The sequence below is a fragment of the Colletotrichum tamarilloi genome (genome assembly GCF_030869305.1).
Source record: "Colletotrichum tamarilloi strain Tom-12 chromosome Unknown Scaffold_6.1, whole genome shotgun sequence".
Taxonomy (NCBI): Eukaryota; Fungi; Ascomycota; class Sordariomycetes; order Glomerellales; family Glomerellaceae; genus Colletotrichum; species Colletotrichum tamarilloi.
The window spans coordinates 481,070-507,021 of NW_026849389.1; the positions used below are offsets into that span (position 1 = coordinate 481,070).

A 25,952-nucleotide genomic window follows, 5' to 3' on the forward strand; every position below is an offset into this window, starting at 1 on the left:
ATATAAATAACCTAGTAATCGTACTCGAGAACTAGGGAAAATATATTAAGGTAAAAGAGATATACTAAGAGATACTAGAGCTAAGTAAGAAGGTACTAGGACTAGAGAATCCCTCTATATTTATTAATATAGGTAATTTAGTAGTTATGCTTAGAAGCTAGGGAAAGTACTTTAAAGTAGAGTAGATATACTAATAGATATTAGAGCTAAGTAAGAAGGTACTAGGACGAGAGAATCCCGATATACTTATTAATATAAATAACCTAGTAATCGTACTCGAGAACTAGGGAAAATATATTAAGGTAAAAGAGATATACTAAGAGATACTAGAGCTAAGTAAGAAGGTACTAGGACTAGAGAATCCCTCTATATTTATTAATATAGGTAATTTAGTAGTTATGCTTAGAAGCTAGGGAAAGTACTTTAAAGTAGAGTAGATATACTAATAGATATTAGAGCTAAGTAAGAAGGTACTAGGACTAGAGAATCCCTCTATACTTACTAATATAGGTAATCTAATACTTATACTCAAAAGCTAGGGAAAGTACTTTAAGGTAAAGTAGATATACTAATAGATACTAGAGCTAAGTAAGAAGGTACTAGGACGAGAGAATCCCTTTATACTTATTAATATAGGTAATTTAGTAGTCGTACTTAGAAGCTAGGGGAAGTACGACGAAGTAGAGTAGATATACTAACGGATACTAAAGCTAAGAGAGAAGGTACTAGGACGAGAGAATCCCGAAATATTTATTAGTATAGGTAATCTAATAATCGTACTTAAAAGCTAGGGGAAATACGACGAAGTAGAATAAATATACCGAGAGATACTAGAGCTAAGAAAGAAGGTATTAAGACGAGAGAATCCCGAGATACTTATTAATATAAATAACTTAGTAAGAGTATTTATAAGCTAGGGGAAGTACGATAAGGTAAAGGAAATATACTAAAAGATACTAGAGCTAAGTGAGAAATTATTAAGATTAGAGAATCCCTTTATACTTATTAGTATAGGTAATCTAGTAGTCGTACTTACGAAATAGAGGAAGTATAATAAAGTAAAATAGATATATTAGAAGATACTAAAGCTAGAGGAAATAGTACTAGGACAAGAGAATCCCGATATACTTATTAATATAGGTAACTTAGTAATCGTACTTAGAAACTAGGGGAAGTACGACGAGGTAGAGGAGATATACCAATAGATACTAGAGCTAAAGGAGATAGTACTAGGACGAGAGAATCCCGAGATATTTATTAATATAAGTAATCTAGTAGTCGTACTTATAAACTAAGGGAAGTACGACGAAGTAGAGTAGATATATCGAAAGACACTAGAGCTAAGAGAGATAGTACTAGGACCAAATCACCCGTTAACACTCAGAACATAACATAACCTCTAGGGTTATTTAGACGCCTAGACCGGCTATAGTTCCTCGTCCGTAATACTATAAACTAATCTTACCTTCTATATATTTTTCCTAGATTATAGGTATATGCAAATTAGCTAGCCGTCCAAAGCCATTATAGCCGACGTGCTACCGCTAATATAAAAATTAGTAATCAAACCTTATATAGTAAGTCCTATATACCATTTCAAGCTTAAAGAAAAAATACTAATAATAGCGAGAACGAAATTTTTAAAACTAGTACTAAATTAATCGAACTACGCCCGCTCGCGTCTATAGAAATTAATTTAGGTATAATATTATCCTCGGTATTAATTTTATACCTAAAGGGCCTACTCGCGGCTATGAGCGGGCTCTAATTATAAAAAATTCGAAAATAAGTTATAAAGTACGACGTATTAAGAAATAATACTATCGCTACCTCTATTAGTAAGTTACGGGTTATTATAAAGAGTATAACGACCGCGCCTAAATATATTAATACTATAGCTACCGATAGGTTATAGGTTACTTACTACCCCTAATAAAGTTTATAACGTCCCGTGATAGTAATAATAACGAGCCCGATAGAAAGGTATTACCTCCTATATAGAAGAAGTATTAGATATTGGGCATACTATAATTAGTACTGCAAAATATTATAGATTATAGATAGATTAGCTACTATTGCCCCCCTCCCCTTTATAAAAAAGGATTATCGTCCTTTTAATATCTAATAATATTTGCGGAATTTATATACGAGCTCTTATACTTAGTAATTAGACGAATCGACGTAATTAAAGTATTATGTTTTGTAAATCGAGCCTAACCCTAGGTAGCGGATAGTAGTAGTAGTTAAAAAATAGAAAAATAGAGCTATATAGGAACTTAGTAAGAAGTAGTAAAAATATATATAAGTTAATTAAGATATAGTATATGCGAGTTTAAGAGGATATAAATAAGGGAAGTAAGTAAAGCCGAGCTCTGGGGGGAGACTATAAGTATACTAAATTAGATATAGTAGTAAGTACTATTAAAGCCGAAGTAGGAAAATACGAGATAGGGAATCTAGAGACGAGGAAAATATTCGTAATAAGAGAAAAGTAATATAATAAGAAGAGAGTCTTTAATAAAGAGAATTAATATAGGATAGACCGTATAGTAAGGAATTTAGAAATAGCTAGCCTTGATTTAAAAGTAGTGCGAAGTGGGGCGTTACGACTTATTATAGATGCGCCGGCTATTAGCCAAACCTTGCTTTCTGGGCATAGCTACTAGCTAAGCGGCCAAAACCGAGTAGGAATTAATCAAATCAAATCAGCATCGTGTCGCGTCGTAGTGTCCTGCGCGATCACCCTTCTTTTTCTAATCAGCACTCATACCTCCCTGGACGACTTCATATTCTCATCGTTAAGACCGTTTTAACGAACTCCAATCCTATCTCTCTGCGATGGATTCTTCTCACCTTCAGATTCACTCTTGTGGTATGTGCCCTCGGGCATTACTTCAAGTGGCAAAGTCCGCTATGAACGGATGCAATTTCCTCGAAGCGCGCTTGGAACGCCTTCGGTCACACTTACTGTACAGATATTCTGATGGCAAATGTCCATCGTGGGATTCAGTCAACTGAATAGAAGTCTCGCTGCATATCATGACTTCTCTGCATCATGGGAGTTGTGTGGTCTACTGTGACTGGCGTTTGCCCGATGGACCTTGGGAACCCAAAGCTGAAGACATTCTTCTCGCGATCGCAAAGGCAAGTAAGTGTGTTGCTACCCCTTATCCAAATTGTCCGCTGACACGATGGGACAAGAAGGCATGAAGGATCTCATCCGAACTCGACCGACGAATCAATATCCATTTTCAAAAAGGAATTTGCAGTGGATGCGTAGATGTATTAAGAACTGCCGAAAACCCCATGTTCGATACAACGACAACAGGTAACAGATGCGGTCTTTTAGGCAGCCGAGATATATACTCGATCTGGGCTCCTGCGATGACCGGCAAGTTCGGTTGGGAGAAGCAGGAGAAATCACCGACTTTGCTTTCTTGAGTTACTGTTGGGGTCAATCGTCGGATTACAAGACAACCTCGACAAACTTGCAACATCACCTGGTCGGATTTCCTCCTAGGTATCATCCCAGAACAATTCGAAATGCTGTAGAGGCTGCTCTAACTCTTGATTTGCAATATCTTTGGGTGGATGCGCTCTGTATCCTTCAAGACCCAGATGACCAGATGATCCAGAACGAGGTGAAAATTGCGCACGAGTTCCATACGCGAGCGGCCGTTGTAATAGGAGCCGCTTCTGCGTCGCACGGCAATGCCGGGTTCTTGGCACCTCGAGATCTGCCGTATCATGAGTATGAGCTCCCTTTTGCTATGAAGGATGGGGACAAGACATCAGACCACCGCCTAATGAGTACTGAACGAGGGTTCGAGAAGAAACCAGAACCGATGTATAATATGGGGTGGACGTTCCCGGAGGCCCGAGCGCGCTGTGTATCTTGCGCTTCGAGTCTGAACGAGTAGTATTCAAATGCGGGGAAAGTGTCCTCGCAGACAGCGACGTTAATGAGTTATCAAATTCAGATGAGATTCACTGGAGCACTTCCCCATTTAATGGATCGAGGTTCGACACTCGAAACACTGGAGTTGATGACCCTGAACCGCATCTCGCAAACTGGCCACAGCAAGCCCCCAAGTATTCTGCACGTCAAACCGGGAGGTTAGCTGACAAGTTGGCTGCTTTTGATTGTGTTGTCCCCATAGTCATGGCTAAGACCAAGGGCTGAGATCCGTCGCAGTGCAAAGCCGGATTGTGGACGACAGATATGCCGAGAGAACTCCATGGTGCCGCGATTGCCAGCGCCAGGATATAGATACAACCAGCAAGCCTTCAGACGTGTCACCTGACGCCGCCATGGTCGTGGGCTAAGAAATGATCATCAGTTACCTAACTCGATATAACAAGCTCGACTAGGACGATCATACCCTAGAAGTCGCTAGCTATATTAAAGGGAGGTAGCTGGTTATTAGGGAACAGGTTTAGGACGCTTTATAGGATAGACGAGCGATCGTTCTAGCTAAGTGTCGTGACGATTTAGATAGAGTATCACGAGTAACCTAAATACTAGCTGCCAGAAGCATAAGTCGGTTGCCCTCTAGGACATACTAAGTATATACTATTTTAATAAAAAGAACTTTTTTCTCCATTACCAATCGAAGTAGTCTCGGACGAGCCATTATAAGGAGAAGGCAGAGGGTAATGTGTTTAAAATTTAATTAAGTATTAAAGCCTTTTACTAGTCTCTTAGATTTATTTTAATTTATAATATTATTATTATTTTGTGAGGTCTGGGTGACTTTGAGTTTAAGTATGGCGAAGTGGATTGGAAATTAGCTTCATGAGACAAGATAGAATAGCTTTTTCTTAGTTGTAGATAGAAAGGAGATAGAGTTCAAGCGTACACAGAAAATGCAATCCTTCAGTTTCTGCCGTATTAACCTGCTCCGTGCGTACTGCTGTCTAGCTTCGAGCCAATGTTGTCGTCGATGGCACTCTTACTGCGGCTCGATCACCCCTCCGTTATGCACTTCAAGAGATTCTTCTACCGAAACTTTCGTACAGAGACCGTTATTTCTAGTACAACGGACACAATTGACTACCTCCCTATTCTGTCATTGGGCTTAGACTTGCTTAGTATAAAGTTTGAATTAATTTGGACGCGGATCTCGGCGACTCCGTGTGTAATTTCAAGGGGCTCTTATCCTGACTCGTTGTCATCAAACTCTCGCAAAGGGAATACGACACATTGTCAAGTGAACATGGCAAGTAGGCACTATTAAAACCTGTGGGCTGGCAGCGCAAAACGACGAAGCTTGATTCTCCCTCCCTCAACAACAAATTTTAACACCTTACAATCTTACAACCTTACAAGATGCAGTCTATCCTCTTACTCATCGTGCCATTTTTGGGACACACTATGGCTCAAGTCACATGCGCCCGAGCACCTTTACCCGCCAATGAACCATACGACGAAGCCCTGTTCCAGAGGGTGGGACCAAGATATGAAGCCGGATGTGGAACGGACCTGGTTGTTCACTATGCACCACCATCCCCTGAATCCAAAACTGGAGTTCTGAATATTTTTACAACAGGCCAAGGCTTCAGGTCGATTATAGAACTGAACGGCCCTGTTCGAGGTAGCGTCTCGCCGGTCAGAGACAACACCTTTTGGATAGATTCGACATCCAACTGCAGGACGAACTTCCAAGCATTCGAGCCGAGAAGCATTACCTGTTACAAAGCATAAGCCGTCTTCAACTCCATATACGCCCATTACTATAAGAAACGGGGCATCCGAGGAACTGTTGGCTAGAGAATGCGGATAGGACACCCTTTTGGTTCCGGGAACATGAATCAACCAGGAAACCTCAGCAAGGTTTCAGAAAGTCAGACCTGCGGCTTCGGTTCATGTTCGGACATCCACTGTATGCACTTCGATTCTTTGAACAAAGAAATGGTCCGCAAGAAGCTGGTAGTTAGCTTAGACCAAGTATACTTCTCATTTTCCAATAACGTAGACAGCTCAGAACCTTGCAGCTGCAAGCGGATATTCTTGAGACCCGCGTCGGTGCAATGTCGCACAGCCCCCTCTTCACTTGTCATGCACCCAACACCACGTTCTTGGCCATGGCTACTCATTGTTGACGCAATACGTAGATAGAGTATCATGAGTGGTGGCCCCAGATCTCCTCCCAAGCTGATTCACAGATGTGAAACTGGCAGACATGCTGGGAATCGTCGTCTATACCTATGCGAGCTGCTCTCGATGGAATTGTCAGTGCGAGAACCCATGCCGATGACACGTATATGACCATTATTAGCCGCTTGATCTCAGCGCGTGATGTACGACATGTGTTCGCGTTAGCTTGCGCTACGAAGGGGCCTCGGAGCACTTCGACGGACCAGGCCCATCACCAGTGGGCAGCTGCGACGCCAAAAGTACAGGAAGCAAATGCTTTAATAGATAAAATGTAAATGGGGGTAGCACCCGCTGGCGTGTCGCCTGACTGTGGCATGATTTGCGAAATGACCAAACACTGCTCCAGATATGGCAAGCCGGGCATCGACGTATGCGGTCGCATGCACAGAGGAACTGGAGAGGCTGCCTTTCCAAGTGACCACCTGAATGAACATAGCTTCTCTACTATTGATCATCGCCCGCTCTGCATCAGATGAGCCAGCATTCTGTGGCGTCATTCTCAGAGGCGACATCTTCGGTAATTTCGACCATGACAAGCGGCTGGCAGTATCTTGCGAAGCTGTACTCGTTAGATTTCCCAGTCCCATCTCTGTGAAACTATCGCGAAGATTTCGGATATCCCGCACTGTGCGGTAATAGCATTAATCATCTAGTCCCTACGAAGAGAAGGAGGCCGACTGTTCGGAGGATGCTCCTTCAGAGCTTCAACCCACTGGCCCTGCCAGCACAGTCAGCATACCCGCTCCTGGATGAATTCGATAACCTTGAGGCTCAGTATCAACTTGCCATGAGGCGTCTATGGCTGTTCACGATGAGGGAATTCCACTCAATTCGTAACGACCCTAGCCTCTTACCAAGATTTGCCAATCTGGCTGTTGAACTGGGCTTTGACAAGGATGATATTCGTTCTCTCAAAGCGCTTCCTCCTCATCGGGAGATAGCAAGGCAGGCAATAGCATTAGTCCGGTCTTCGCAGGATCAGGATTACAACTCTGTTGCAGACGAGACCATCATTAGTCAAATTGCCCAAGCACTTTCCGAACACAGACATGTGCCAAAAAAGACAAACCTACAGCGCTTTTACAACCAGTGTAACCACAGCGAAGATGCATGTGCGCCCATGGCTTGATTCTAAAGCGTATTCGATGGACCGCCCGAATCTCGTCGTTGAGATCCTCAACCAACAGCCACTCGTAAAGAAGAAGGAAGTCACGAGTTTGTTTCTTCTGCGGTCGATCTTCAAAGCGATCTTCTTCGAAGATACACGGGCTAACAAGGGGACAACCTGTCTAGCCTGTGAAAGTAGTGGAAGAGTAGAGCCAAGCCACAATGAGGATCACCAACATGTCCGGAATCACCGGACGAAAAGAGTCACAGGATCATGCTGCTACACGGCAGGCACATGCAGCAGTCAGACCCGATTCCACAAAGATGAGAATGCGACGAGTTAGACTGCAGATCACGAAAGCGGGAACGTTTCGCGATGAGCGCTACGTAGACATGAATCGGACGATGAGAATGGGCCGAATCGAATTGGAAGTATCATTCAGCAACAATTGGTGGAGTACCAGGTCCTACCTTTCTCCCCGACAGGCTCCCCGCTGTTGGCGGAAGAATGCTACGGGGAAATTGTGCAAAAAGGCCACGACTGCCTCTACCTGACAGATGACAAGCGGGGGAAAATTTTGGGACCTTGATGCATACTTGGTGTTATGGGTAAGTTTAATCCCTGACCGTGTATTTGCGGGCAGCGGTCCACCTGCCCAAGGGATTTATGCAACTTGACTGGCTGAAGCCCAGCGTGTTGAAGTCGAAGTATCTCTGCTTAGATAATTGACTCTGTGCGCCACAGATACTTTGGCAGGGGATTTTACTTTGGCCTGCTACCAAAGTAGATTGACGCAATAGCTTTATGCCAACCATCATCCAGCGTTCGAGCTTGTCTGTGAAGGTCCCAAGGAACTCCCCAAACCACCACCATCACCGTTGTCCTCATGCCGTCCATGTGCGTCCTCGTGCCTTCCAAAACCTGTCCCCAGGCCGTCCGAGCCTGTACACCATTGTCCAGTGACGTCTCAGGCATGTCCTTCCACCGTCCAAACGTCCGTCAGGCTCTCCATTCCCCCTTTTAAATTAGCCTTTTCCATCTAGTCTTGTGCATTTGTTCCGCCATCATCCTTGGTCAACATCCAAAAGGCCAACGGCCCCCCCTTGTCTTTAGTTTCCTAGTGTCCTTTTATCAACTAATAATAGGCTACCAAGGGGGTAAGTACAAAGACATCCGTTAACCCTCGGTAAGATAAACCACCTAATATATCCATATTAATACTTTATGCGTAACCTACCTTCCCTACGCTGAAATTAGCCTAGGTTTTTATTTATCAACTTTTACGTTCCCTCCTATTCTTCTTTAGGAAATTTCATCAGTCATCCTACGTATAGCTATATTATACCCAAGGCGGCCGGGCCCACAATCGAGTCCCTATTTAAAAAATCTAGCGCGCGAAAATAACTACTATGCAGTAAGTCGCTCTAAAAAAATAATAAACTATTAAAATTTCTTTAGAAATAAAAAGATACGATAAAGAGGCGACATTAACGCTAGCTAAAGTTAAGAGGAAATCCTAAAATCAATTTTCTAATAGAGCTTTTCTAAAGCTCGCCGAAATAAGCGACGATATTAATACTATTAACGGCCCTAGTATCGGCAACGGCAACGGACGCTACAGCGAGAATACTAGTGCCTTAAGAAACCGGACAGACTAAAAAGAACGGAGGAGGTTATCTTAAATAAACAAAAGGCCAGCCGCTAATAATAGTAACGAAGACGACTCGGATACTAGGTCTAACTTTAGCTCCGTCTCTATTAACGAGCTCCCGCCCATCCGCGCCTATAAATACATATACTACGGTTCTAATATATTACTAATACCTAACGACAAATCCGAACGAGCTCGACTAAAAATTCAACACTAATTATTTAAGCTCTATTTTGAAAGTAGTTTAATAGTAGCGAGGCTCCCCGAGGACAAGCCTCTTAATATTCTTAATATTAGTTTTAAAACCGGTAATTAGGCTATTAAAATAAGTAAGTAGTACCCCCTAGTTAAAATTATAAGTATTAATATCTCTGCCGCGCTCTTACTTATTACTATATTAATTAACGTTTCTTTTAATATTAAAGATATAAATTATAACTAAGCTTGTATAAAAAAAAGCTTAGACTTTATATATATAAAGAACTTCGTTAGTAAGGGTATTTTGGATTAAGAAGCGCTTTTTTAATAAGCGTATAAATACCTTAAGCTTAGTAAATAAATTGAGTTTATTAAAATAAGAATAAGATACTTTAACTTTATTAATAGTAGTATAAACGAGCTTATTATACCTACGGTTAAAGAAGATTATAGTAAAATAATAGTATATCGTAAGTTCGAAATATAGTTCTTAAAAATAACTAAAGCTATTAGCGTCGATTTTAACTTAATATTAAAGATTCTTATTATATTTTTTAATATTAAATTTAAAAAAGTAGCGAGCTAGTTAGACCTAGTTCTTATATAAGCTATAAAATATAATAAAAAAATAGTTAGAAAAGGGGCATAATTCGCTCAAATACTAAAATATAGTATACTTATAGTTTATACTCTTAATAAGTTTAAGTTTCTTTAATTAATATATTATTAAGCTTAGAGAATTATTTATTAGTAGTCTTTAGTAGGGGAGGCTAGGATAAGAACGATATTTAGAGTTTTTTAAAAAGAGTTTATAAGGAGTTATATAATACTATAAACGAGGTATATAGTAAAGTATAGGCTTTTTAAAATAAAATTATAGCTTACTTAGGAAATAGCTAACTACTTCTTACTTTTTAGATTATTTATTATAGTAAGGAAGCTTTTATAATTAGGCTTAACCTATTTAATCCTATTTATATTCTATAAATACTTTAGTTTAAACGGATAGGATTATATTTATAAAAATAATTACTTTTAATTTTTATTATATTACGCTGTTAGTATAGAGCCGTTTTTATTTCTCCTTTTTATGTTATGTTTAAAATTTAGACCTAGTCTTACGGACTATCCTAATTTATTAGATCTAGTATATATTTCTAGTACCCGGTTTTAGTACTTAGTTCTAGTACTTAGTTCTTATACCTAATTTTAATACTTAGTTTTAGTACTTAATTTTAGTACTTAGTTCTAGTACTTAGTTCTTATACCTAATTTTAGTACGTAGTTCTAGTACCTAATTTTAGTACTTAATTCTAGTACTTAGTTTTAGTACCTAGTTCTAATACCTAAACTTAGTACCTAAACTTAGTACTTAGTTTAATATGACTAAATATAGAGAGTTAGTAATTGCTCCGGCAGCCTTTATATAAATAAAACGGATTTAGAGACTAATCTTTGTTTTAGAGATCTAAGATAGGTCCTAAAACGAGTTTAGGGACGGGCCCTTAAACGGTTCTTATGATAATATAAGCTATTTATAACGGATATAAGAAATAATAGGTTATTACGTAAATTACTTCCGATTTAAAATTTAAACTATCTTATTTAAATCTATTTTACCTCTCTTTACTAAAAAAATGCGGTTTTACCTTTTATTTATAACCTCTTTATATTTTTTTTTAACTAGAAATAGACTTTCTTTACGAAAGAAGGTATAACCTTATACTTAGCTATTATTTACTAAAAGCTCTTCTTAATCCGTACCGGCTTATTTTTATTACTAGTAATAATACTATATATTTATCCCCCTTATTTAAAAGGTTACTTCCCTTAATATAAGCCCCGTTAATTAGTATTTATTATTAAGAAAGTCGACGTATAGTAGTTAATCGGGTTATTATTTATAATATACTTATACGGGTGCCCGCGTATCGAAGTTTTTAATATAAACTACGTATAATTAAAAACCTTAATACCTTTAGTTTTCCTTATAGAATCTTATGCCCCGTAGTATAGGATTAAGACACGGTGCTATATATTTTTATAGCGTAATTTTAGAGGTATATCTTATAATCGAGCGTTATTTTATAAACTTTATACTTAGATCTATTACTATTAGCGACTTTAGATAAATACTTACGTTAGAAGTATTTAGTTAAGTTATTAAATATATAGAACTTATGGGTAAGTTTGTTTAACTAACCCTAGTTATTTAAAAGTAAATCTAGGGCCTAGCTAATATAGATAAAGTACTTCTTAGGCCGCTACTTATTATAAGTAATAAAAACGGATTGTATAGCGATATTTAAGTAGCTACCCTTTAGTAAATTAGAAGTAGGGTTATAAATTACGGCCTTTAGTACTAATTAAGGGTAAGACCGGGGTATAAAATATCCTTTTTATATAAAATAATATATTAAAACGGTATTAATAGCTTCGTCCCTCTGTTAGTATTAGCTTTTAAGCGTAGCTACGACCGGGGCGGTTAACTTCGTTATTAAGTATTTTTATATTAAGCCCTAAAGTTAATAAATATCGCTTAGTATAGGGTATATAAACCCGATATTATAAATCTAATGCTTAATATTATTTATAACTTACTTATTAATTTACTTATTTTTAATCTTTTATTTAAGTTCTCTCTAAAGCTTTTACTTTTCGTTTTATATTATTTATTTAGCTTTTTTATATTATTAAGAGCCTTAGGGTAGTTCTTAAAGAGCCCTTATTAGGTCCTTAATAGTTAGATATATAACGACTAATATAAACTACTCTAATATAAAGCTAATAGGGCGGCGCTTAAAAATAGAGTAGCTAATACTATAGGACTATTTAATTAGTACTTATTATAACTTTTAACCCTAAAGGATACCCTAAAAATTAGTTAAGATATTCTACTTTAAGTAGTACTTTTAAAAAGGATCGGAGTTATTATATCTTAGAGTTAGATTCTAGAGGGCTTCGCTTACGTTAACTATAATATAAATTAATATTACTAATTATTAAATTATTAATAAAATAGACTACTCTAATTAAACGTATTAATAATATTATAATATAAGTTATATGCTATTATAAGATATTCGAAGCTAAGTATTTTATTAATTCTTTAAATCTATGCTACTATTATACTAGAAGAGATATAATCGTTAGAAATTTAATAGCCCGTTAACGTCTTAATAGCCTAATAAAATATAAAAATATTATTTAAGTCCTCCCTTAATAATAGTAATAGCTCCTACTCGCTAAGATATATATTTAAGTTATTAAAATAGTATAGTAAGGTAAAGCTAAATATATTAAAAGCTTTATATTAAAAGAAGATACTTAGGAGGAAAACGTAAGAGTTTAAGAATAAAGACGGGTTAAATATCGTTTTAAGGATAGAATATATTTTTTTATAACGTAAATAAATCCTATCGGCCGTAATAAACCGGAACGACTTACTATTCTTTTTTTTTAAAATAGCTTTTAATAAACTCTAAAATAAACTATAAAAGAAGCTTATATAGTTTATTTTTTAAGTTTTTAGTAAGTATAACCCTAATATCCTTAAAGCGTAGATTTAAAATTACTTCTAAGCAAGAACCGGCTAGAGTAAATAAAAAAAGAAATAGTATGGCGAGGATACGTAACTTTTTAAGTTTAAATAACTTTTTTATTGTACTTAGTATTGTCTCGATTTATTATTTAAAGTCGTTAATTATTATATAACGATTAGCTCGGTATTATTTATTTAAGTAATACTTTTTTTTTAAATCTCGTAGAATTTATAGTTATTAATAAGAGCGCTAGTATCGTTCTATATAAGAAAAACCTATTTTATATATATTATAGTTTAGTTTTTAGTTAATCTTTTTATTAACGGCTCTTTTAAAAACGAGCTAAAATACTTTTTAATATATACCTAGTAAGCTCTTTTTTTTTAGTTCTACGTTTCTTTTTACTATTTTTACTAACTTTCTAACTTAGGACCTAGTTAAAAAAATTATATATAAAGCTGAGTAAGATCTTTACGTAGTAATCTTATAAGTTGCGCTTAAAAATATAATAGAACTTATTAATAAATAATATTAATAAAATAAAAAGCGTACGAAGTTTATAAATACGTACTAATACTACTACTCTTTTATAGTATTAAGAAGTACCGTTATCCTAGGGCTATAATTTTAATAAGTAAAGGGATCCTTATTAAATATTTCTACCCTACTTTACTAATACTTAGATAACTAAACGTTACTATTAAAAAGCCTAATTTAGTCTTTAATATTTATATTATCGTCGTTAAAATCGTTAATATCGGTAATATTAATACCCGAGTTACCTTTTTAGTCCTTTATATTAAAAATATCGTTACTATTATAGTCGTTGTTTTTTATTTTAGTAATAAATAATATATTGGAATCGTAAATATTTACGGTTATACGTTAGTATTTTGGTATAATAAGAATTAAAGTAATAATAAGGAGAGAATAAGTAAGTAAATTAAGAAATTCTAGCTTAGAAAGCGTATAAATTAAAGAAACGGGCGCACTAAGTAATATAGTACCTATAAGTTATATAATATATAAAGGTAAGCTATAGTAGGGCCTATTTTAGTAGCTATATTTAGTTATTAAAAACTAATAAGTAAAGAAGGATTGGGGAGTTAAAGAATTAATAAACTAATCGTAGCTGCGTAAATAATTTAGGAGGGTATAGCTAAGGAATTATAATAAATACTCTAGGGTATATATTAGGGATGGGTAAAAATAAGGGTCGCTTATTGGATATAGTACCTAAGTCTAAAGTAGCGACTATTTTATAATAAATAGCCCGCTAAATTCGGTAATAAAAGTTACTAAAAACGGTAGCAAACTAGCCGTTTCTTAGTTTAAAGGAGTAATAGTACTAAGTACTTATATATAATAACTTATAAAAACTTCGATTTTATATATATTATTATTATAAAGCTCTATATTATAAAAAAAGCTTTTATCTAAGCTTATATTAATAATATAACTATAGCTAAGAAATTAAAATAATTAGAGAACGGCTCTTAAGCTAGCTCTATTTAAAATACTACTATTCTTAGTATTTTAGAGTAGTAATTAGTACGCTTAGAAATATAAAGTAGTTACGAAACTACTCTAACCTTATCTTATCCCGCCCCCTATAGTTTTTAAAAAATACTTAATATACCCGTTTTTATTAATAATAATACTAACTTTAAGTTCGATTATTAGCTTTAATATATTATAAAGCGCTTAGAAAATACTAATTATAATATTAATAAGTATTACTTAAAGTATATTATTAATGAAATTAGAAATAGTACTATAGAATTTATATACCTAATACTAACCTTTAATAAGATTATTATAGCTAAGTAGCTATTTTATAAACTTAAATCGGCTTATACTAGCCTAATTATTATAAATAACGATAGTTAAAAGCTAGACGTACTTATAATTATATTTAAAGATATTTATTAAAAGTGCTCTATATTTACTAAGCTCGCACGTATTAATAAGTTTTTAGAGTTTTAATAAAAGCGCTATTTTTATAATAAGCTATTTATATATTTTTATAACTAGGCTATATTAAAGTATTTAGATAATATAGCTATTTTTTAAAAGTATATTAAGTACGTTACGTAGCTAATTAATATAATATAACCTCTTTTTATAGAGGACTATATAGTTAAGGTTTTTAGCTAAATTTACTAAACTTTAAGTAGAAATAATAAAAGTAATAGAAATAATAAAGGTACTAGCGGTATTAAATAGGACCGAGGTTATATTTCTATTTACGAAACGATCCCTAAAGCTTTATATTAAAAGCTTAAAAATAGTAGTACTTATTTCGTTTATAATAATACTAAATATATTTTTAAAAATTATTTTAAAAAGCTAAAGATTATTATAGTTATTATTAACGCTATTGCGGGCTTTATTAAGATAAAGTTAGGTTTAGAAAACTAGACTTTTTAATAAAAATAAACTCTTAGCTAGGGGATATATATAAAAGAAATAGAAAATTAGTAATTAATTTAGTAAACTTATAGGATTTTATAAGGGGCTAGCCCCTTAAAATAGAGCTTATATTAATATTTAATAAATATAAAATTTACTTAAGAGCCTTATTTAATATAAGAGTTAATAAGTACGGATTTATAAATAACTACGTAACCCCTTTATTATAATAGTTTTATATAGCCCTATTTTATAAATTATTATACCTAATCCCTATTACTAAGTTTAATAAGGAGTAATTAAATAATATTAGCATAGTATAAATTACTAAATTATATATTAATTAATAGGTTTTTTTAAAAATACCCCTCTTTTAGCTTAATACGGGCTACTATGACTTAATCTTAGGGTAGAAGTAGTTCGAATATTACGGGGTAAACCTTAATATTTATTACTAATAATTAATATAGCCTAAGGACTTATTATTATAAGAGACGCTTTTTACTATTATTAAGAATATTAAGGACCTATATACCTTAGAAGTTATTAATATATAATATTAAATCGATATTAATTAGTAATAGGACTTATTTAAGATAAATATAACCCGCTATAACTAAAAGCTTTAGTAATAATAAGTAAAGGGTATACTAATTAGGATATTACTACACCTATTAAAAATAATAGCCCGTTAAATATAGTAATTAGATAAGGTTAAAAATATAAAAAAAATAAAACGCGCCCTTAATAGTACTATTATTACCCCTATAAAAAGGGCTAAATAGTATTAGCTATACTTAATAATAATATAAATAGATATTACTTTTATTAGCGCTCCTATATTTAAAAAGAACTTATAATAGAACGATATTAAAATAGGCTCTATATTATTTTATAAGCTAAACCGTATTATAGAGGATAGGAAGGAGGAGGTAGACCCCCTATATAATAATAATTAGGTTACTTATAACTTTATAATAACGAACTTATTAAAGTACTTATAGCCCTAGACCGACGTTTTTAATAAAGCGGCTAGTAATATATTAGTACTTTATAAACTATATAATTATAAAATTAAGCTTTTAAATAGTAATAAAAAGAAGCTAACTTATTACTTTTTATATAAGTAGTTAGTACTAAAACTAGAGGCTATAAGAGCCTATTTATTAAAATATTTATAAAAGGGATTTATTAAGCTAAGTAATACTCTTTTTATATTACTAACTCTATTTATAAAAAAGTATAATAGTAGCTTGCGCTTTTATATCGACTTTTATAAGCTTAATAAGGTTATAAAAAAAAGCCGCTATTTATTATTACTTATTAATGAGACCCTCGCGCGGTTAAGAAGGGTAAAAGTATTTACTAAACTAAATATTAAGTAGGCTTTTTACTATATTTATTTCGACTTAGCTTCTAAAAACTTAATAATATTTAGAACCCGCTACGGGGTATATAAGTATAAAGTAGTACCCTTTGGGCTTTATAATAAGCTAATTACGTATTAATAATATATAAATAAGATATTAATAAAGTACTTAAATAATTTTTATATAGTATATATAAATAATATTCTAATCTTTTTTAATAACCCCCTCTAGTACTAAGAGTACGTTATTAAAGTACTAAACTACTTATAAAAAGTAGGCTTATAAATAAATATTAAGAAGTACGAGTTTAGTATTATTTTTATAAAGTACCTAGGCTTTATAGTTTTTATAGAGGGTATATAGCTTAATAAAGAGAAGGTCTTTATAATTAAAAATTAAAAACTACCTATATTATTTAAAAGTATTTAGTTTTTTTTTAGGTTTTATAATTTTTATAAGAGGTTTATAAAGGATTACGGCTACTTAGCTAAGCCCTTTATAAAACTAATAAGTAAGGGAGTTCTTTTTAACTTTAGTACTAATTATAAAACGGCCTTTAAAGTTATAAAGTTAGTACTAATATTAGTACTTATTTTTTATTATTTTAAGCTAGAGCTACTAATGCGGCTAGAAATTAATACTTTTAACTTAGTATATACTAAAGTATTATTATAATAATAAGAGGATAATAAGCTATAGTACTTAGTAACTTTTTATTTAAAAATTATAAACGGCGCAGAGCTTAATTATACTATTTATAATAAAGAAATATTAATAATAATATTATATTTTAAGAAATAGTGCGCGGAGCTTATAAATTATAAATATAGGTTCGATATTATTATAAACTATTAACTACTACTATTCTTTATAACTAAGCGCTTATTTAACTTATAATAAGCTTACTAAGTTAGTACGCTAATAAATTTTAATTTTTAAATTTATTACTACCTAGGGAAGGAGAACGTACTAACTAACGCCTTATTATAGAAAATAGAGGATATTTATACTTAGTAAGCGCTAAAAGAGGCTAATAAGACCTAAGTCTTCTTATTACTAAGATTATTATTTTTTAATATTATAATAAAGCTATAAGTATTATTAAGTACTATTATTAGTTAATTATAGTTCGTAATTAGCTTACTTATACTAAAAAACGAACTTTAAGGGTATTTATTAATAAAGAAGATTTTAAAGCTTAATAAGAACTTTATTATAGCGTCCTTTATACTAATACGAGTACTAGCTATTAAAGGGCGTAAGTACTAGTTTATTTAGGATAACGGATTATTAATAATAAATAAAAAGCTCGTAGTACTTAAAAAGGAGAACCTCTATATTATAGTTATTTACGAGGTTTATAAATAAAAGCTCCTTATTTATTTAGGGTATAATAAAGTTATAAAAATAATTAAATAGTAATATTACTAACCGGGCCTAATAATAAATATTTATTAGTACGTATAGAACTATTATACTTATTATTAATTATAAAAACCGCGCAATAAGCTCCCGGGAGAGCTAAGACTGCTCTTAGTACTTAATTACTTATAATAATATATTTTTACGGACTTTATAACTATTTTTATTAATTAGAAAGGATTCGATAATATCTAAGTAGTAGTAGACTATTTAAGTAAAAGGGTAATATTTATTCCTTATTATAAGACTATTATAGTAAAAGATATAAGCTAAATATTTTATAAACGGGTATTACTTATTTTCGGCTTATTAGAGACTATTATATCGGACCGAGGCTCCTAATTTATTTCTAATTTTTAAGGAGAGCTTTATAAAATTTATAGGGTTAAGTTATAATTATTAACGGCGGACTATTTATAAATAGATAGCTAAATAGAAGTACTAAACTAGTATATTTTATAGTAGTTAAGATTACTAGTTAACTAATATTAGGATAACTAGAGCGATATATTATTTATAGTTAATTTTGCTTATACTACTTAGCTTAGTAAAACTACGAGGCTATTATTATATAAAGTAGAATTTAGCTATTAGTTATAGCTTTTTTTTAATTAGTTTAAATAAACTTATTAATTTAGCTTTATAAAAGAGAAGCTAAACCGTATTAATATATAATATATAGCTTAAGGGATATATAAGGCTTAAGAAATTATTAAGAATAATATAAAAGTTATTTAGGTACGATATAAGAAGTATACTAACTATTACCGGCGCCTAGATAACTTAAAATTAGGAGATTAGGTTTTTATTAATATTTTATATTAGAAGTTTATTAATATAAATAAGTTATAATAACTATAAGCCGGGTTATAGCCTATTATTAATACTAACTAAGGGGGTATATAGATTATAAAATTACTAATAAGTAGCTAAGTATACCTAGTCTTTTACCTAAATAAGCTAAAGAAGGCTACTAACGACTTATTACCTAGGTAGAACTAAGACTTATTATTACTAATTATTAATAATAATAATAAACTAGAGTACGAGGTTTTTAAAATTATTAAGTTATATTTATATAAAAGAAAGTTATAGTACTAAGTAAATTAAAAAGGGTATAATACGGACCTAACTTAGTACGACGTAAAGAGTTTTTAATACGTATTAATAGCATTCTAAGCGTTTTATTACTAATACCTAATTACTAAAGGCCTATTATAAAACTTAGACTTATAAATAAAAGCTACTATAATTAGTAACTTATTATTACTATAAGATAATAATAATATAATAATAATAATTATAATTATAGATTTATTAAATTAAGAAGCGATTTAGAGGTTTATTTTTTAATATTATAAATAGCGCCCTTTAATATAAAGGGGGGGGTAATATTATAATAATAAGTATTAGGGCCCTATAAGCCCCGTAACTTAGTTTTAAATTATAAAACTAAGCTCTTAGTAATTACGTAACGAGCTAAACCGCTAGGCTTAAAGAGCTAGCTCGCTAGCTTTTACTTACTATTCTATTTTTTTCTTTTTTATATTAAGTTTTTAATTAATTAGGCTACTATAATAGCGTTCTAACTTACCTCGAGTTTCCTTTTATAATATAAAACTTATTTCTAAATATAAATACGAGAGCTTAAAATAGATTTAAAAACTATTCTTTTATATATAAAAAAGCTAAATAGAAGAGGGAAACGAGCTAGCTAAGAAATTATTAATAAAGCGATTAGTATAATATTCGTAACTAGCTTATTAAATAAACTCTAAATAAAAGCTATATTAGCCGTAGCCTATTTATATAATATTAATCCTAAGTAACGTACTAGCTAGTTATTATTAGTTTAAACTAAAGAAATCTAATTTACTTATTATTTTAAATAGTAATAACTAATAAATATACTAAAGCTCGCTTACGATTTATATTTTTATTAGGGGTAAACGTATATATATAGCTATAGAGCGTACTTTTTTAAAAAAGATTATAAAAAAAGAATTAATAAGAGAGACTTTAAAATAGAATAAAGGGGATATATTAAGTACTTTATAAATTACGTAATAAACGCTTATAACTTATATAAAATTTAAATCCTCTCGCTTTTAAAAATTATTATTATTTAAAATATAACGTTTAATAAAATAGCTTTTTATTTAAAAAATAATACTAAAACTATAATTCGTTTATCTAAGTTAAGGGCCGTAATAAATAAGATTTAATAATTACTTATAATAATTAAACTTAAGTTTTAATTATTTAAAATTATAAATAAAGAAGAGGTTATATTAATTAATAATAAAAAGTAGCTATTACTATTTATACTTATTTTATAAAAAGTAAATAAGGCTATAAATAAGCTTAGTTTATTTTTAAATAAACGAGGTAAGTAGCTACTTACCCCCGAACTAACCCTAAATTTCAAAAATTTAGAGTTAAAAACGAACTTTATTTAGCTAATTAAGTTAATAAGCAAGGCTATAAAAGAAATCGATCCTCTTATTAAAAGGATTAAAAATATAATATATATATAAATAAAAATAAAAACTTTTTAGAGCTTTTATAAAAAGGATCCTTTTATTTAATTAAACCTTAACGAACCCCTTTAATAAGCGAACTTATATTAAAAAATAAGAGTAATAAATAACTTAATTAATAACTCTAATATAACTAGTATATATAACTAAAAAGAAGATAAGTATACTAAATAAAGCCGGAGGTTAAAAAACTAATTACTAAAAATATTTATTTAAAACCTAAGTTAATAAAAATAATTTAAGTAGTACTCTTTTTATACTCGAATAAAAAGAGACTAAGACTCTTTTTTTATATATATATACTTAATTAGTAAAAAGTAATTAATAAGGCGACCTAGGGGTATTAAATATTATATTATTATATTTATACTATAATTAATAGAACGAAGTATATTTTACTAACTATAGTTTAATTTAACTAAATTTATATAGATTAATTAATTACCTCTTTAAGGAAATAGAAAGATATTTTTAAAATACTAAAACTTTTAAAAAATTAATTTATAAAAATAGTACGGTTAGAAATTTAAAAACTAAAAGAAATAAATACTTAAAAAGTAGTTAGTAGGGTGTCGGTTATTTCTAAGCTAATACTCCTTAAATAAGTATTTAATTATAAACTTAATAATAATAATTACTTTAATTATTATAAAGTAAGAATTTACGTTAAGAGGGACTTTTAAAAATAATACTCCTTAAAAAAGACTTATATAGTGACGCTAATTATTAAAACGTTTAGAATAACTATAACTATTATTACTTAATTTAATTTAAAAATTTATTAATATAATATTATAAACGCTTTTTTAAACGTAATTAAGAAGCTAAATAACCCCCTTATTATTTACGAGTTTTTAAATAGCTTTTATAAACTAAGAATATATATAGAACTCGAGCGGGCCCTATATAGTACCCGTAATATTTTATTATTATAATACGAGGAGCTAGTATTAATTTTTAAAAGTTTAAGTCTCTTATTTATAAATAAGGACCCGTACTTATTCTAAGACTTTATTAAAAAGGTCCTAGTTCTCTTTTATATAAATAATATCCTCGTTCTCTATTATAAAAACTACGTTTACGAAGCTAATTAAGTAACTAAAAAACTTAAAAAAAAGTATAAAATAAAAAACTAGGGGCTAGTTTTATAATATTTTAAAATAAGGGTTATTTATAATTAATTAAATAAAAAGATTTACTTAGTTTACGATTAGTATTTTAAAAAGGTAGCTAAGAAGTTTAATTTTATTAATTTTATTACCCCTATAACCCTATTATTAATAATCTTAATTAAAAAGAACTTAAGAATTATATCCCCGAGCGAGATTAAGTTTTTTTAAAAAAAGGTTAAATTAATATTATATATAACGATTATAATTTAGCTTAATATCGCTTTTATATATACTTTATTTTCTTAATTCTTAACGAACCCGTTTTATTAATATTATTTTATTATAAATTAAGTTATATAATACCTCTTTTATATATAATACTTAATAATATACTTTAAGATCTTAGGGGGTAACTAGGTATTATTAATTATAAGTAACGCTTTATTTATAAATAATAAAAAGACCTAAAGATTTTTATAAAGTTTTATAATTTCCCTTTTTAATAGCCTCGTTTAGTAAAAAGTAGCTTATTAAAATATAATAATTACGTTAATTACGAAAACCGAATTACTAAGCTTAGAATATATAACTAAAAAAATACTCGCTCTTAAATACTTTTTTAAAAATATTTTACTTAAACTAGGTAATATATAAAAAGTATATTATAATAATCGTTAAATAATTAAACTCGTAATAAAAAAAGGAGAATATATTTTGACTTATTTATATTATATTAATATTTAAAATATATAGTTATAATAAGAGTACTTAAGAGGCTTATTTTAAATAGTTTATATATTAATAAATAAAATACTAGCTAATAATCTTATAAAAAACTTTTTTAGAGCGAAGTTCGAGTACTTCGTATTATTCCTAAATATAAAAGATATATAAAAAATCATTATATTAAATAAGGGGACGTTTAAAAAGTAATAAAACGGCCTAGGGGGCCCGGTTTTTAATTAAAAAACGTAGCTTATAATTAGGGAGTATAAAGTTATTTTAATAACCCTATTAAGTTATTTAAAAAGAGGCTATTTATTTAAAAAAGTAAATATAAATTTATTTAAAAAGGACTTAAACGCGGGCTATATACTTAGAGAAATATATAAACTAATAAAAATATTAATTCTAATTTAAATATTATTTATTTTTATAAATAAAGTAGCTAATATTATTACGTCCTTAATAAGTTTTTTTAATAACGCTTTTAGTATAAAAAAAGTATTTATAAATACCTCTCTTATTAAAGCCTTATTTATATAAACCCCCTTACCCTTATTTTTACTTAAAAAACTATTATACTTAAAGGCCTTACGTAATACCGTCGTTATATAAGTTAAGGACTATATATCGGATTATAAATAATAAATAGAACGAGAATAACTAAAAACTTATTTTATAAAATATAAGTAGTTTTATATTTATAGCCGTAGTTATTACTACCTATTTTATTAACGCCCGCTTAAAATATAAGAACTTTATACCTAAGTCTTATATATACCCCTTAAAAATAGGGGCATAACCTATTTTTTTATAAATTTAATAATATTAATATTTATTACTAATATATAAACTTAAGAAGTACGTATTATTTAAATAATTACTAAGGGCGCTCTTAATATACTTAAAGTATTTATAACTAAATAAGGGAGGTAAAAATACTAACTTATATTAAACTTTAATACTAAGGATAGTATTAAAAAAGTCTATTATTAAAAATTAGTTCTATAAATAATAACGAATAAAAAGATATTATATATATAGTTAACTACTTTATATTCTTTAAGGGGAGGTAAGGGAGGGGGTTATAAACTTATTTTATTATTCTAATCCCCTTAAAGAAAGTTTTTTTTTTTTTTTCCTTTTTATTTAAAAAGAAGCGAGGGAGGGGGCTATAAACCCTCTTTACTTATACTATTTTTTTTAAAAAATAAAGACTTTTTTTTAACTTTTAAAAAGAAGCGAGGGAGGGGGCTATAAACCCTTTTTATTTTTATTACTTTTCTAAATAACTTATTTAGCTATAAGGCTATTACTTATTAAATAAAATAATTAAATTAATATTAAATAAACAAGGCCGTATTACTAATTAAAAAATAAAATAAGAAAATATTACTTACCCTTTATAGGCTCGTTATTAGGGCTAAGAAAGCTATTATTCTTTTTTAAAGCCGTAGCTTTATACTTATATTTCTTAGCTTTTTATATTATAATAATATAAGTATAGTTTTTAACTATTCGTTTTAATAATATTTAAATAAAAATAATATTATTAATAAAGATCTTTTTTTAATAATATATATATATAAGAATATAAGTACGGAGGTAAAAAATAAAAATATATATATATAATAGTAATATAAATATAAATTAAAGAGGGAAAGAAAGTTAGTACTATAAGTAGTAATAAAAAATTTATATATTTATTATCCTTAACCCGTAAGTTAATTATTTAGCTAATAAGAAGCTATTTTTTAATTATATTTTTTATTAATAATATAGCTTTAAAATTACTTATAGTAACAAATACGGAAGTTAATTTATAGCTAATTTACTTCTTATTTATAACTTTACGTATAGACCGATTTATTTTATAATTCCTTTTATAAATAAATTCTTATATATTAATATTTAATTTCCTACTTTTAATAAACCTTTTTATAATAATACGAGTAGTTAAGCGCGCTTTTTTTAAATATATATTTATTTAGGGGGGTATATTATAATAGCTTTAACTATTTATAGCCTTATTATATATTATATAACCTTAGTTATATAATTACTAAGGCCTACTTTGTTTATACTTTTTATATTAGAGCGAGCTTTAAGCTTATTTCCTATTTCTAATAGATAACCGTTCTCTTTATATACGTTAATACCCCTATAGTAACTTTACGATAGGAAGTTTAAATTAGTTAAGTAGTAGCTATAGCTCGATTTCTTTGTATGCCTGAGTGTTGACTATTTTACAATTTTCCACTAGACTAAGTATATATGTTATATATTTCGTAGTAATAGATCCCTCTGAATTCACTTGTATCTGCTCCCCGGGGACCTTAGTAAGGATGACCTTCTATCTATATAAGCTTCACAGCCACTGGAGCTCTTGAACCCGAACTCACGTGTGTCTTTATTGAATTCTGAGAATGACATTCAAGTTGTACGTTATCTTAATCCTCAGCGTGGACCACATCGCTTGTAGACTGCAATAGGGTTGCTCCTGGTCTGATTAAGTAAATCATATTCAGTTTGCATATGGACGTCGTTCAATTTCAAGATGAAAGAAACTCTCAGCGTACTCACTGCGAGACTTGAAAAATTTCCGAGTTCGATCTGCTAGAAATATTTCAATAATGGGACGCAGTAGAGAAGAGGACTCTTGTAATTGGATAATAATTCCTTCGTAACTGACCACAGGCCACAGTAGGTCTATCCACCCTCAGAGCCGCAGCTGAAATGTTGTTTCTATGCGAATCAACACCGTTGGAAGAAAGTTTTGGGTTTAATGAACACGAGTGGGTTTCCCTAGCCCTCAGCACACGCATTAGATTCAGCATCGTGCCATTGTGATGCGGTAAGCTGACGGCAGGAAATCGAGTGACACAAATGCGCCAGCCCCCATACAATAAGTCTGTGGCATCTATGAATAATTAATCACAGGGACCTTCCAATTTTGCTCAATGAATAAGCTAACATGCTGGATTCGATTATCGAGCAGAGTGCTCAACCTCCATCACTCGTACTCCCCTCCAATGTGCGATGAGTCGCATGGCGCAGTCAACACACCTCTATTTGCCAAGCACACCTGAAATAACAATGCCTAATAAGCTTTTCAGCTCGCACCTAGAGGTGTCCTTTAACTAGCTCAGCGGGAAAGCCTCCAACGCAACTTGATCTCATACGGCAAGGTAAAGACGAGAGCTACAACAGAATTCGCACGCTCCTGTTCGTATTTGCTATACCTCTAGTGCCTGCATCAAGGGAGTCACACGGGGCTGGTGACCAGGACCTGTTTGGCCATGTTACGAACGCGGGGTTCATACAATTTACCTCCGTGTGCAACTTCCGCATGTTCGTCGAGAGCAATGGGGCGCAGCTTGGCGAAAAGGACGAACGCCTCGATGCGACCAGTATTGGGATGATTGTGAGGTAGTTGACGGTAAGCATCAAAGGCACGTACTTTATCCAGACTCGGCTAGTCTTGTGCATCCGTTCGACCCTTCGAGTTCACTACGCCGTTGGACAGTGACAGTATTCAAGTCATGTCACCCCATCTAGCAAGTCATGTCTAAGACTATTTGAGCTATTCGTTTGGGAGGGGTGAGACCCGATCGCTACTTCACCACAGCCGCGATGTGGGTTCGTCCGGGAGCAGCTACCGGCGGCTGAGTCCTCGGGGTAGGTTTTAAATCTTTGGCTACTGCAAATCAAATTTGG

At 31.1% G+C, this 25,952-nt stretch overlaps 2 protein-coding genes across 2 annotated transcripts; both read left to right on the plus strand.

The window, feature by feature from the left end:
- Positions 1-3,335: 3,335 nt before the first annotated feature.
- Positions 3,336-3,920, plus strand: CTAM01_02694 (heterokaryon incompatibility protein; the record flags this gene model as incomplete). Its single annotated transcript, XM_060518732.1, has 1 exon — positions 3,336-3,920. One exon carries the CDS (start codon positions 3,336-3,338, stop codon positions 3,918-3,920), a length of 585 nt encoding a protein of 194 aa, XP_060386535.1.
- Positions 3,921-7,263: 3,343 nt separating this feature from the next.
- Positions 7,264-16,723, plus strand: CTAM01_02695 (uncharacterized protein; the record flags this gene model as incomplete). The annotated part of the gene is made up of 2 exons (XM_060518733.1): positions 7,264-7,372; positions 16,713-16,723. The coding sequence occupies 2 exons, from the start codon at positions 7,264-7,266 to the stop codon at positions 16,721-16,723; spliced, it is 120 nt and encodes a 39-aa protein (XP_060386536.1).
- Positions 16,724-25,952: the final 9,229 nt, after the last annotated feature.